At 37.1% G+C, this 12,397-nt stretch overlaps 1 protein-coding gene across 1 annotated transcript in view; it reads left to right on the plus strand.

Annotated features, from left to right (window-relative positions):
- The window catches only part of TTC29 (tetratricopeptide repeat domain 29), a 126,385-nt gene that overhangs the window by 30,548 nt on the left and 83,440 nt on the right, over positions 1–12,397 (plus strand). Inside the window, exon 5 of the mRNA XM_034064461.1 lies at positions 3,028–3,213. Within this exon, the coding sequence (XP_033920352.1) occupies positions 3,028–3,213 (186 nt within the window). The remainder of the gene's footprint in view (positions 1–3,027; positions 3,214–12,397) is intronic.

Raw genomic sequence — 12,397 nt, forward strand, 5'->3', positions numbered from 1 at the left:
AATTCAGGCAATGTTCTCCAAAATGGCTTGAATAGATAAAGATGAGGGAGAAACAAATACTAGATAAACCTTTTTAAGACTGCAACATGATTAGGTGGTAACAATATTTTCAGAAAGCAGAATAAAGTTCTTACAGTGTTGTGCAGTGTGCTGGAAAGCTTTATCAGGATGTTCTGAAGTCAAAGAACTTAGCCATAGAATCACAGAATCATAGAACGGTTTGGGTTGGAAAGCACCTTAAGCTCATCTAGTTCCAATCTCCCTGCCATGGGCCAGGATGCCTCACACTAGGAATGGGTTGCCCAGGGAGGTAGTGAATGCTCCATCCCTGGCAGTGTTCAAGACCAGGTTGGAATGAAGCCTTGGATGATATGGTTTAGTGTGAGGTGTCCCTGCCCATGGCAGGGGGGTTGGAACTAGATGATCTTGAGGTCCTTTCCAATCCTAACTGTTCTATGATTCTATGATTCTATGTCACTCAAGGCTCTGTCCAGTCTGGCCTTGGACACTGCCAGGGACGGAGCATATACCACTTCCTTGGGCAACCTGTTCCAGTGCCTCACCACCCTCACAGTAAAGAACTTCCTTGTATCTAACCTTCTTCCCCTGTTTAAACTTGGACCCATTACCTCTTGTCCTACCACTAAAATCATGACAACAGACAGGAGATTAACATTACTTCCTATTACGCAATACATAATTTGTCATTTTTACTTTTGGGACAAGAGATGCTAGAGATGAGGCTGAGGAAACACTTTCTTGTGTGGTTTAGTGATACATTCCAAGTACTTTGTTGAGTAATTGTGGCTGTTCCAAACCATAGAAGTGACTCTCACAAATGATTGATAGAATTTGCAGTCAGGAAGTCCTTTTTGAAAGTCGGATTTTCCTTAATTCTTCCTGCAGATAACAAAAGACCAGAATTTAACTGCTTCTTCAAAACTTTTCTTCAAACTTGTTTTGATACAGTATCATAATTTTAAAACGCTTAGAGAAGATAAGGACTTTGAGTGAGATCTTGCCTGTATTGAAATATTGGGTTTTTTCCTCTGGATTTCTGTGTGGTGCTCAATAGCCAGGTGTTTCTTTTCCCCCTTTTTCTCTTTGTTGAGCAAAGATTACAAATTGCAGAACTCTCAAAAGAAAAGCAGTGCTGTTCACACATCTAGCTTAACCAGTCTATTAACTGCTCCAAGACTTGTGCTTCTTAACAACATCTTTATGCAACTACATGAAAATTCTTTTAAGAAGTAGCTGTTCAGCTTACATTCATTTAGCAGCCGCAAACAAAATAAATAGCAAATCAAATCTTCTATGGAATTTTAGCTAATTATTCTCTTTTCACATCTGATACAAGCAGTGTTGAAAGAAAATTGTAGTTCAGCTACTGATAAATTTAGCTGTGAAACATATACGTTCATTTTTGTCATGGTTTAAGCCCAGCCAGTAACTCAGAACCACACAGCCGCTCCAATCACTCCCCCCTCTTCTTCCTAACCCTGCTCCTGGAAGGATGGGGAGGAGAATCAAAAGAATACCATTCACATCATGCTCAGATATACATTTTTCAATATAACTAAGGTATAACACAAAACCACTGCTGCTACTACCAATAATAATAATGATAAAAGAAATAACAAGGGAAGAGAATACAACCACTCACCACCTGCCAACTGATACCCAGCCTGCCCCAAGCAGTGATCTAACCCTTCCAGGTGACTGCCCCTAGTTTATGTACTGAGCATGATGTGCTGTTGTATGGAATACCTTTCTGGTTAGTTTGGGTCAGGTGTCCTAAGACTCAGAAGTCCTTGGTGAGAGTAAAGATCACTGAGCAACAGCTAAAAACATCGGTGTTATCAGCACTGTTCCCAGGCTGAAAGCCAAAATCACAGCTCTGCACCAGCTACTAAGAAGGAGCAAAATGACTGCTACTGCTGAACCGAGGACAATGCTATACTTTATCTTACAGATTCTTCAGTATCATATAGGGAACATATATCTCAAATCCTCCTTAGGGATAAGATACTGTGAGAGTTGTCACATAAGTTTTAGATCTCTACTCCAAATTAATATAGTTTTGGAATAATTCAAAGATTTTTTTGTGGATTTTCTTTTTAAAGTGCTTTTCTGAGAGGAATAACTAATTCCATGGAGGCTCTCATTCTGAAATTTTAAATTGTGAATGATATATTTATTGATAAGCTTGTAATATGACTTAGATTTGTGACTTGCATTTGTTGTATAAATTTTAGCATTAGTGTGTGTTCATTTAGCTGTCTGAGATGAAAAAGAGCCGGATCAGGTTTTTTCTTCAGATCAAAAAGGAGTCTCCCCTACTTTCCACACTTGTTCTGAAAGCAATACCTAGTGACCTGTCTTTTTCGTGGCAAGGTGTAGAATTTCTTTGTCCTTAATTTTTGAGGATTATAAAAATGGGAATATAAATTAAAGCAGTAAGACTTAGAAGAAAGTCTTTCTTTAAACATTTTAAATTGTATGAATTAATGGGTTTTGATTGCAAAGTGATCTATTTGTCTCTTTATCTCCATCACCATAGTCACTCCCTTAGACCTGTTTTGAAAGCTCTCAGTGCCTTTTCAGGTTTAAGGGGCTCAGACAAACACTCCTCTGGAAGTGATTGTGTGCTTATTTTCTCACTGTAGCTTCTTTCTTTTGTCTTATCTAGGTTCTACATGTTTTATTGAACTGAATTTTGGTTTTTGCATACAAAATAAGAGCAATTGATTGTGGTTTTGTAAAGTTCTCAGTTCTGCCTAATCTGTAAGGTTATCATTTTCTCCTTATATTTCTTTGAGTGGACATGTAGGTGAAAGTTCTGCCTAATCTGAAAGGTTATAATTTTCCCCTTATATTTCTTTGAGTGGACATGTAGGAGAACTTGGTATTTGAGTGGTGGAAATATAAATAGCTCATAATTTTCATTACATGATTATTGCTGGGATTTGTAAAATTTCTGAAAGTTGATAATAATCTAACATTTTGATTATATTTTTTTTCTTGAAGGGCACTATGAGGAGGTGTATGACAACCAGCTTAACCTGGCCTACTATTTCAATGACCCTGAGGACAAGTGGTTAAGTAATTACTTTTATGAGGAATGCTTTAACACTGCTAAACTAATAACAACTGATATAAGGAAAAGAGAGGCACAAGCACATGCAAATATGGGCCTCATCAAAGAGGAACAAGGTAAGTCACTGAGATCATAAAGCTAAATTTTACCAGTATTTTAGACAGCCATCTTTGATTTGCAACCATAATTTGAAAGAAGTTTTAAAACAGTTACAATTTTAATTTTTGGAGCTGCAAATAGGAAGACAGAAAAATCTGTAATTATTCACAGATCTGTTTCCTCTGACATTCCATCTACTGTTGAGAGTACTCCATCAGATGAAAACCAAAACACAAGTTTAAAGGGTACATTTGTTCAGTGCAAAGTTTCTTTGGGTTTGACCTTACTTCATTTTGCTTGTTTTTGATGAGACTCCTGATGCTGCCTCAGGCCATCAGCATTTGAATAGAATGGCATCTGTGGTTACACAAACTGAATTGATTTAAGAGGTATAAATGAGTAATTCAGTGTAGTCCTGCCTCCAATTTACACTTGGATAAAATGGCCTATATTTTTTGTGTCCTTTTTAAAAACTACCTTCTGGCAGTTTGAGTGAACAAGGCACCCAGTTTGTTGGTACATGACTGTCACATTGGTGTTTGCTTCAGATTTGTATCTTACCACAAGCTCCTTTTCTCCATTCATGAATCTGTATCCTCAAACTGTGAGACTCTGAAATTCGAAAAGATATGAACAGAAGTAATTAGAATCATAAAATAGCCCAGGCTGGAAGAGATCTCTGGCCCAAACTTTCATGGGAAAGATTACCAAGATGAGATTGTTTAGGCACCTTGTCAAATCGCATCTTGAAAAGCCCCAGTAATGGGGACTCTACCACATCCCTGGGGAGGCTGTTCCAGCGAATTATTGCTCTCACTGTAACTATTACATTCTTATACCAAGATGAACCTTGTTTCTATGTTTAAAAACATGTACATTATCTTTCATGGCTGAAAGCTGTGTGTGTGTATAGTACTCTGGGTATATAAAAAAGTGTTTTTCTATATTTGTATTAAATCCTTTCATGCTGTGGGAAGACAAGCAATGAGTGATCCTCAAGTAACTGAATAAAATCTCTCAGTTTTAATTCCAAAGTGTAGTGGAGGCCTAACCTTTGCTTAAAATACATGTGGTTTGTATAGTTATCACAGTTTTATTTTTAAGTTTCTCTTTGTGAGTTGAAACTATCCCAACTTTGAGCTCAGCTTGTGGCTGGTTTCTTGAATAGAATGGCTTTTCTTAGAGAGAAAAAAGATTCACAGAATTTGAAATATTTTTTGGAAATAGTGCCATTCCTGTAAATATCTGACAGAATGGGTGTGTCTTGAAAGATGGCCTAATTTCCTAACAGAAACCTGGACGTAAAACACAAAACCTGCAGCCTTCTGTTCCCTTTCTGTCTCCCCTTCATCCTCCCCTCCTTCCTGCCCATTCCCTACCCCACCCTGCCCCCTTAAGAGGTGATTGTCCTGGGTTATTTTTCTCATCTTCTTTTGTAATTGAAACATCACACTTTTTTTCAGTATGTCCTCATATTTTCTAGGCTGCTGGTCATTTACACTGTTGTCCTCTGAACTGTTGCTGTATCTGTCTTGCCTGCAACATCCAGAGCTGAATTCAGTTTTAAAATTTGTGTTCCTATCAATGATAAAAAAACCCATTTGTTTTTCTTACAAGTGGTTGTATATGTGCTTTCAAGTATGACGTTCACATTCTTTGTTTCAGCTTAAATTGCATACTCAAATTCAGTTCATGACCTTTAGTAATCTCTAAATTTTTTCTGAAGAACAATTAAACAACTATTCTTTCTCCATTCTGAGATCAGCAGTTATTTCTGCCACAATGCAATATGTTGCTTTCTTTTTGCATGGAGTAGCATCCTGTGTTTTGCATGCAGTTTCTAGAAATTGTCAATATTGCTTTGAATTCTGAATTGCCCTTCAGCATGCTTTCTCTTTTTCCTACTTTGGAATTTTTTGAATGTTTTAAAAGCATTTTCTATCCTGTAATTCAGATTCTTAATGAAAATGCTAAGTAATAAACTGGACCTAGTACAGGCATCTGTGGAACCTTATCAAATACATTTTCCACACTATAGTTCCACATAAGCAGTTCTAATGAACTACTTATAACCAATATCTATATGGGATTTCCTAACTAGTTTGAACTCACCTAACAATAATTGCAGGTGAACTACGCTTCCCTCATGCTTTACAAGGAAGTTATATTATAGAAATTATTATCACTATGTAGAAGTTATATTTACAAGAAAGTTATAGACAAAGTGAGAAAGAATTTACTAACTTAAATAGAAGACTGGTTTGATGACATTAGCTCTTGATGTGTTGGAGTTGGCTATAATATTTTCATGTTTTCTTTAAATGCTTGGGAATAGTCTGAGTATGTATTTATTCCAGGATTGTTTTAGGAATTTAAGTTAAGCTAAATCCGGTTTTCCAGTAGGTAAGATAGTGCTTACTTAAAGCCCAGTCAGTCACAACCAAGTTATCTTCATTTTGAGTGAAAAATGCTTAATTAACTTATCTGTCTGATGCTCAGCAGGATAAAATTATTGAAGTTGATGGTTTGATTTGGTTTGGGGTTTTTTTGCAGGTTTTTTACTGGTCCTTCAGTTACTAAAAAATAAAATTATGAGAATGTGCATAAAAGCAAATATCCCTATCTTTTTGCAGCTTCAAAGGCTTATACTAAGTGTGTCTCACTACTGCTATCCAATCACTGCCAAAAAAAACCCAGCATTTCCTAATTCTATGATGTGTTAAGCAAAAGTTGCTGGATACTTAAATATATTTAAGCTCGTTACAAAAAAACAATAAGTATAGTTATGAAATACACTTTGAGATTCTCAGAGAAGGGTGAATTTCATTTTCCTGCTGTAAAATATTAGAAACTTCCAGAAGGGAAGCTTATTATTAACATTGGTAGGAAGAGATAAAGCAAAGTGTTTTTTCACTGTCCAGAGTAAAGCTCCACTGTATCATAGGATCCGTCCTTTGCAAATGTTTCTTTCCGGAGGGAGAGCAAGGCAAAAAAAAAAAAAGGAAAAAACTGGGAGAGTAAGAGTAGGATTTGTTTTGAGGGACTACTGAGTAAAAGACAGCAGATGTATTCCATGCACTCTTTATTTTCAGTAGGTGAAAATTTAAATCACAAGTTCTGTTTGAAGAAAAGGTGTAGGAGCAGGTGTTGAGTTGGCATTGTATAAAATTGCATAAGTATTTATAGTGTTATATGTAACATTCTAAACGTGCTAATTTTAATATTAGGGCAGATGGACATAGTTTGTAAATTGGTCTTTTTGTTCAGTTATTTATAATTATGTAATCTAATTATCCTGTGAACTGAATGAGTCAGATGCTCACTTCCTATGGGTGTGTATATACATATACATACAGGAATAGATACACATGTATAGACAGGTATGTATGCATTAATATATACATATACGAATATGTATTTGTGCCTATAGTCCTCGAGGAACTTAGTCTAGTGGATGGTGTCCCTGCCCGTGGCAGGCAGTTTGGAGCTAGAGGTTGGAACTAGACCTTTAAGGTCCCTTCCAAACCTAGCCATTCTATAATTCTATATAAATACAAGGATATCTCTGTAGGTATGTGAATGACACCTAACATTTACATGATACTTTCATCTGATTTAAATCATTGTATCTATATTAACTTCATTGATTAATAGTGCAGTCAGGAAGATAGGAAAATTTGCAGGAACACAAAGTTAGTCTTTTGCTCATATGTGCATCTTTTTAACTCTAAATATCTCGTACCAGTTTTATTCAGTTCTCTCACCCAACAGTGTATTTTTTATTACTTGTGAATGGAAGCTGTCTATATATGCTTAGGACTGATTGCTTGTGAATATAAAGTTAAACGTGTATTCGTAAAGGTTGTTGTTTGCCTTGGAAGCTAATCAATAAATTTGCTGGGTAATATTTGTGTAATCAAATTTAAAGTTCTTTGACTTTCAGCCTGGTCCCTGTCCTAAAGGCTGGATATAATCTGATGTTCATTAATCTTCAAAGATAAATATTTGAGGTGTCAGCAGTGTAGACTTCAGTCATGGTATTTGGATGCAGGTGATTATGGCTGTCAGTAGAGAAAGGAAAGAAAAGACTAATAATTGGGTAGCATTCTACAGGCACAAATGAAACATTTGGCTTGAAGCAAACATTTAGTGATATTTCTTTACAGAATGAGATTTTAACTTCTTTAAAAAAAAACTCTGTTAAATCATAGAATCATAGTATAGTTAGGGTTGGAAAGGACCTTAAGAGCATCTATTTCCAGCCTCCCTGCCATGTCACCCCAGGCTCTGTACAACCTGGCCTTGAATGCTGCGAGGGCTGGAGCATTCACAGCCTCCCTGGGCAATCCATTCCAGTGCCTCACCACCCTAACAGCAAAGAATTTCTTCCTTATACCCAATCTAAACTTCCCCTGTTTAAGTTTTAGCCCCTTATCCCTTATCCTGTCACTACAGTCCCTAATGAAGAGTTCATCCCCAGCACTCCTATAGCCCCCTTCAGATACTGGAAGGCTGCTATGAGGTCTCCAAGCCTTCTCGTCTCCAGGCTGAACAGCCCCAACTTTCTCAGCCTGTCTTCATACAGGGGGTGCTCCAGTCCCCCGATCATCCTTGATGCCCTCCTCTGGACTTGTTCCAACAGTTCCATGTCCTTTTTATGTTGAGGACACCAGAACTGCACACAATGCTCCAAGTGAGGTCTCATGAGAGCAGAGTAGAGGGGCAGGATCACCTCCTTTGACCTGCTGGTCACGCTCCTTTTCATGCAGCCCAGGATACGGTTGCTTTCTGGGCTGCGAGCACACATTGAAGCCGGCTCATGTTCATTTTCTCATTGACCAACACCCCCAAGTCCTTCTCTGCAGGGCTGCTCTGAATCGCTTCTCTGCCCAACCTGTAGCTGTGCCTGGGATTAGTCCTACCCAGGTGTAGGACCTTGTACTTGTCATGGTTAAACTTCATGAGGTTGGCATCAGCCCACCTCACAAGTGTGTCAAGGTCCCTCTGGATGGCATTCCTTCCCTCCAGCGTATCAACAGAACCACACAGCTTGGTGTCATCGGCAAACTTGCTGAGGGCACACTCAATCCCACTGTCCATGTCAGTGACAAAGATATTAAACAAGACCGGTCCCAACACCAATTCCTGAGGGACACCACTCGTTACTGGTCTCCAGTGGGACATTGAACCGTTGACCACAACTCTTTGTGTGCACCCATCCAGCCAGTTCTTTATCCACCGAGTGGTCCACCTATCAAATTGATGCCTCTCCAATTTAGAGACAAGGATGTCGTGTGGGACAGTGTCGAACGCTTTGCACAAGTTCAGGTAGATGACATCAACTGCTCTACCCCTGTTCATCAGTTCCATAGCCCCATCATAGAAGGCCACCAAATTGGTCAGGCAGGATTTCCCCTTAGTGAAGCCATGCTGGCTGTCACCAAGCACCTTGTTGTATTTCATGTGCCTTAGCATGCCTTCCAGGAGAATCTGCTCCAAGAGTTTGCCAGGCACAGAGGTGAGACTGACTGGTCTGTAATTCTCTGGGTCATCCATTTTCCCCTTCTTGAAAAAGATTCAGATAACATACGTCAGTAATAAAACAAGTCCAGGTGAAACAATGAATTTGTACTTGGATTTGCTTCAAATAGGTTATAACAAAATTAAATATAGTATATTTCTGTGTTATTCAAAAGCATAATAAAAAATAAAAACAGATATCTGACAGTGTACTTATTCTAATAGCAACTGTTAAGGCCACTACAAATAATAGATGTGTTTGTATAAATATGTGTGTACATGGGTATGTATGTATGTGCATGTATATATACATACACATATATATGCAGACATATGTATGCATACATGTGTGCACACACTTTCAAAATAACCAGTGTTTTCAAGCAAGTACTGCAGATGACACCAAAATTTCAATCTTAATATCAAACAATTCTGCATTTGTGAGAGAAGAGAATCTTAAAGATGACTAATTAATATATCTGATGGTGTTTTCCTTAAGGTGCACCCTTATAAAATATAGGTTAGTGGTACATTGTCTGTGGAACAGTGGAGAAGGAAAAGTCGCATCAAGAACTCTGGAAGTAATGAAAACATCATCACTACAAATTTACTATAAATATCTATCCTCCCACTCTCAAATAATGCAAGAATCTCAACACTTACACTTCAGAGGTTAGCAACAAAGGTAGACATCCACGGACCACCATGGTTGCTTTCCTGCATGAGTAAAGCCATGCTCAGGAACGTCTATGGTTGCTGGAGCATAGCCTAGTGCTAAAATGGTGTTACTAGTCCTTCAAATGCTTGTGCTAACTTGGACCTTCCTGCCCTGCAATTATTCATGGGTGCAGTTTGGTAATTAAGAGTGTTGCAGGGACTTTTTCTAACAGTTTTCAAGTAGTCACACTGTTTTGAAGGCTAAGAGAGTTTACTAGGATAGACATACCTTTTCATACCTTCTGGTTGCTTGGAAACATTCCTGGATACATCTAACTAGTTTTGAGAAAGCACGAAAATATCACAGTGTAGTCTAGTGAATAAAACTTTCACAATTAATTCTAAATGTAAATCAGTGCCATGCCAGAAACTGCATAACCCCAGGTATAAGAGCTGTTACTTGTGTAAACATTATGCTGTTCTCTCAATGCAGTGGTGACTTCGAATTAGTCATCAGATTTGTACTCTGCTAGCATATAAGGATCAACAAAAAGAAATGCTTACAGACCAGAAAGACTAAAGGCAGACAGAATTAATAACAGAGAATGCAAAGCAAATGACAGTGTTAGATATCTCATTGATGACTCCTATAACATACAGCTAATCTGTGAATCAAATTTTGTCTGTCTTTGTGTGTGTTTTCTGGGCTGCAATTCTTAAAGAATTCCTGATCAGGGTCTCCTCAGTCCTTTCTAAAATAAGCTTAGACACTTCAAAAAATCTGCCATATTCTCCAAATTAATGAAGATTTCTAAGTGTTCAGTCTTAATCCAGTTCTGCCTTGATTGCAAGCAATGTTAAACTCCTGTTGCTTTTCAGTCAGAGCAGTGTTATGCCAGAGTTGATAATTTCTGATCTCTCTGCACCTACCCCAAAATATTAATAAATTGCACCTAATTTATGAGAAAGATCTAATTGTTCTATCTGTAATCATGGATAAAATACAGTCTATTTTATATATTAGAATTTTATACAGAATTTTTTGGTTGAAAGGCTACCAAACACAAGGAACTTATAAATAAATTTAATTAATTTGGGGGTAGGAGTGGGGGTGGGAAACACAGTTCCTACAAACTTTGATAATTTGGATTAAGACCAAGAAGTAGGATTGTGCCTATCATGTAACCATGCTGCTGAAATTAAAGTTTTTAATCAAAGCATTATAGAGCTTGGTGGAAAAATCCCTGTCCAGTTTAATGGGCTTTTGATGCAAGCTTCTGAAGATTAAGTACGAATTTCTAAATATGTTTGGTAAACAACAATTTACAGAAAGTTCATAACATCAACTTTTTGTTTTGGAACATAAAAAACCTAAATTGATTATTTTCTTGTTCTTAGCAGGTCCTATTTAATCCATTCATAAGAGATGGTTGGTTTTGTATTTATGGCAAGTGTTTTTCAATTAAAAACTGTAATGCATAAATGAAAGAAACTCGGCATACATTCATGAGTATATATGCAGAGGAAATACGCACATTTAAGCAAAATTTCCCCAATTGGTTTGGCTTCAGGCAGAAATCATCTATGTTCAGATCAAAAAAAAAAAATAAAGATGTTAATATTGCAAAACGAAGTACTATAAAGGTCTAAAAAGGCAAAAGTTAAAATTCTTATGAAATTTCTTATGCTTTTGTGTTTGAACATTTTGTGACATTTTCATTGCATCAACCTGTAGTGTGTTCTAGGAGATTCCAAAGTACAGCCAGAATAAAATTCATCTGTGGGATAGGTGGCCCACATGCATTTTTGATGTTACTAGAACTATATAAAGTTATCTGTGTTGTTAGTCTGCTAAACCCACTTACATAGTAAATCCCCATTGTGCTGTGTAATGTAGAAATTAAAAGTGCTGTTTTGCAATCCACAAAATTGGGTACAGTTGGTAAATAAAATAAAACTGTGGGGGGACATTTGTGAAAAGTGAGATTCCTTTTTGTAAGAAACTTCTTTTGGTTTAAAATGATACTCAGGTCAGTTTGATTTTTTGTAAAGGATTAGCCTTGTAGCTTCCTTTGTCATTTTTTTATAATTGGATTTTTCATAATGTGGACCAAAAAGAGAAAAGGGATTTGAAGTTACAAATGCCTGTGTAATTTTTTTTTATAGGAAACCTGAATGCTTGCTAAATATGGCAGGGGTTTTAAGGAGAGTAGCTGTTCTAGAGATTTAGAGACTATCTATGCTTTGAGTCAGGAACCACCATTCTGCTCTGTGTTTATACAATACTATTTCCTGTATGCTTCTGTATGTAACACTTGTACTTGGTAAGGTTCAGTAATAAATTGAAAACTAAATGTGAACATGCTGCTCAGTGCTTAGTTGCTGCCAAGCAGCATGCTGCCCTCTATAATACATACAGCACAGTTCTACCTGTCTGTTTGGAACTTGGATAGATGTATATTCTTAAGTTATTAATTTTCTAAAAAGTAGTGGGAATTTATTGTCCTACAGACTTCTTACAACTTCTTAGCAAATTTGTTTAAAGTTCACTGCAAATCTGATTGGAGGACAGTATGGGCACATAGGTTTGTTTCCTTTGGAGACTGACATGAAAATGTCTTTTTGTACTGCTCAGTGTTTGGAGAGAACAAAAGAAACAAAACAGTGTTTCATTTGATTCTTTTACTTTTTCTTTATATAACAGACCTTATTTGGTAGTAACCAAATACCATTGATTTATCATGAATACTTCAGATGCGAAAACTTATATTGTCTCACAACCCTATGTCTTTGGTTACATATACCTGTTTCTGAATTTGGTCTGTAAGTTCACGTGGAGGCATATTCTTAAAAAGAATCTCCACATCAGGGAACTTCAAGAAACCTTCCCTTAATGACACATGGAATTCTGCATACCCAGTTTGACCATTTAGAACACTTTTAGTCATTGGTTTTCATCATATCAAGTGAAGCTAACTTTCTTTGTTATTCTTTGCTTACACTATTTCACAAGGTGGCAATATC

Source organism: Melopsittacus undulatus, chromosome 7 (genome assembly GCF_012275295.1).
Source record: "Melopsittacus undulatus isolate bMelUnd1 chromosome 7, bMelUnd1.mat.Z, whole genome shotgun sequence".
NCBI lineage: Eukaryota > Metazoa > Chordata > Aves > Psittaciformes > Psittaculidae > Melopsittacus > Melopsittacus undulatus.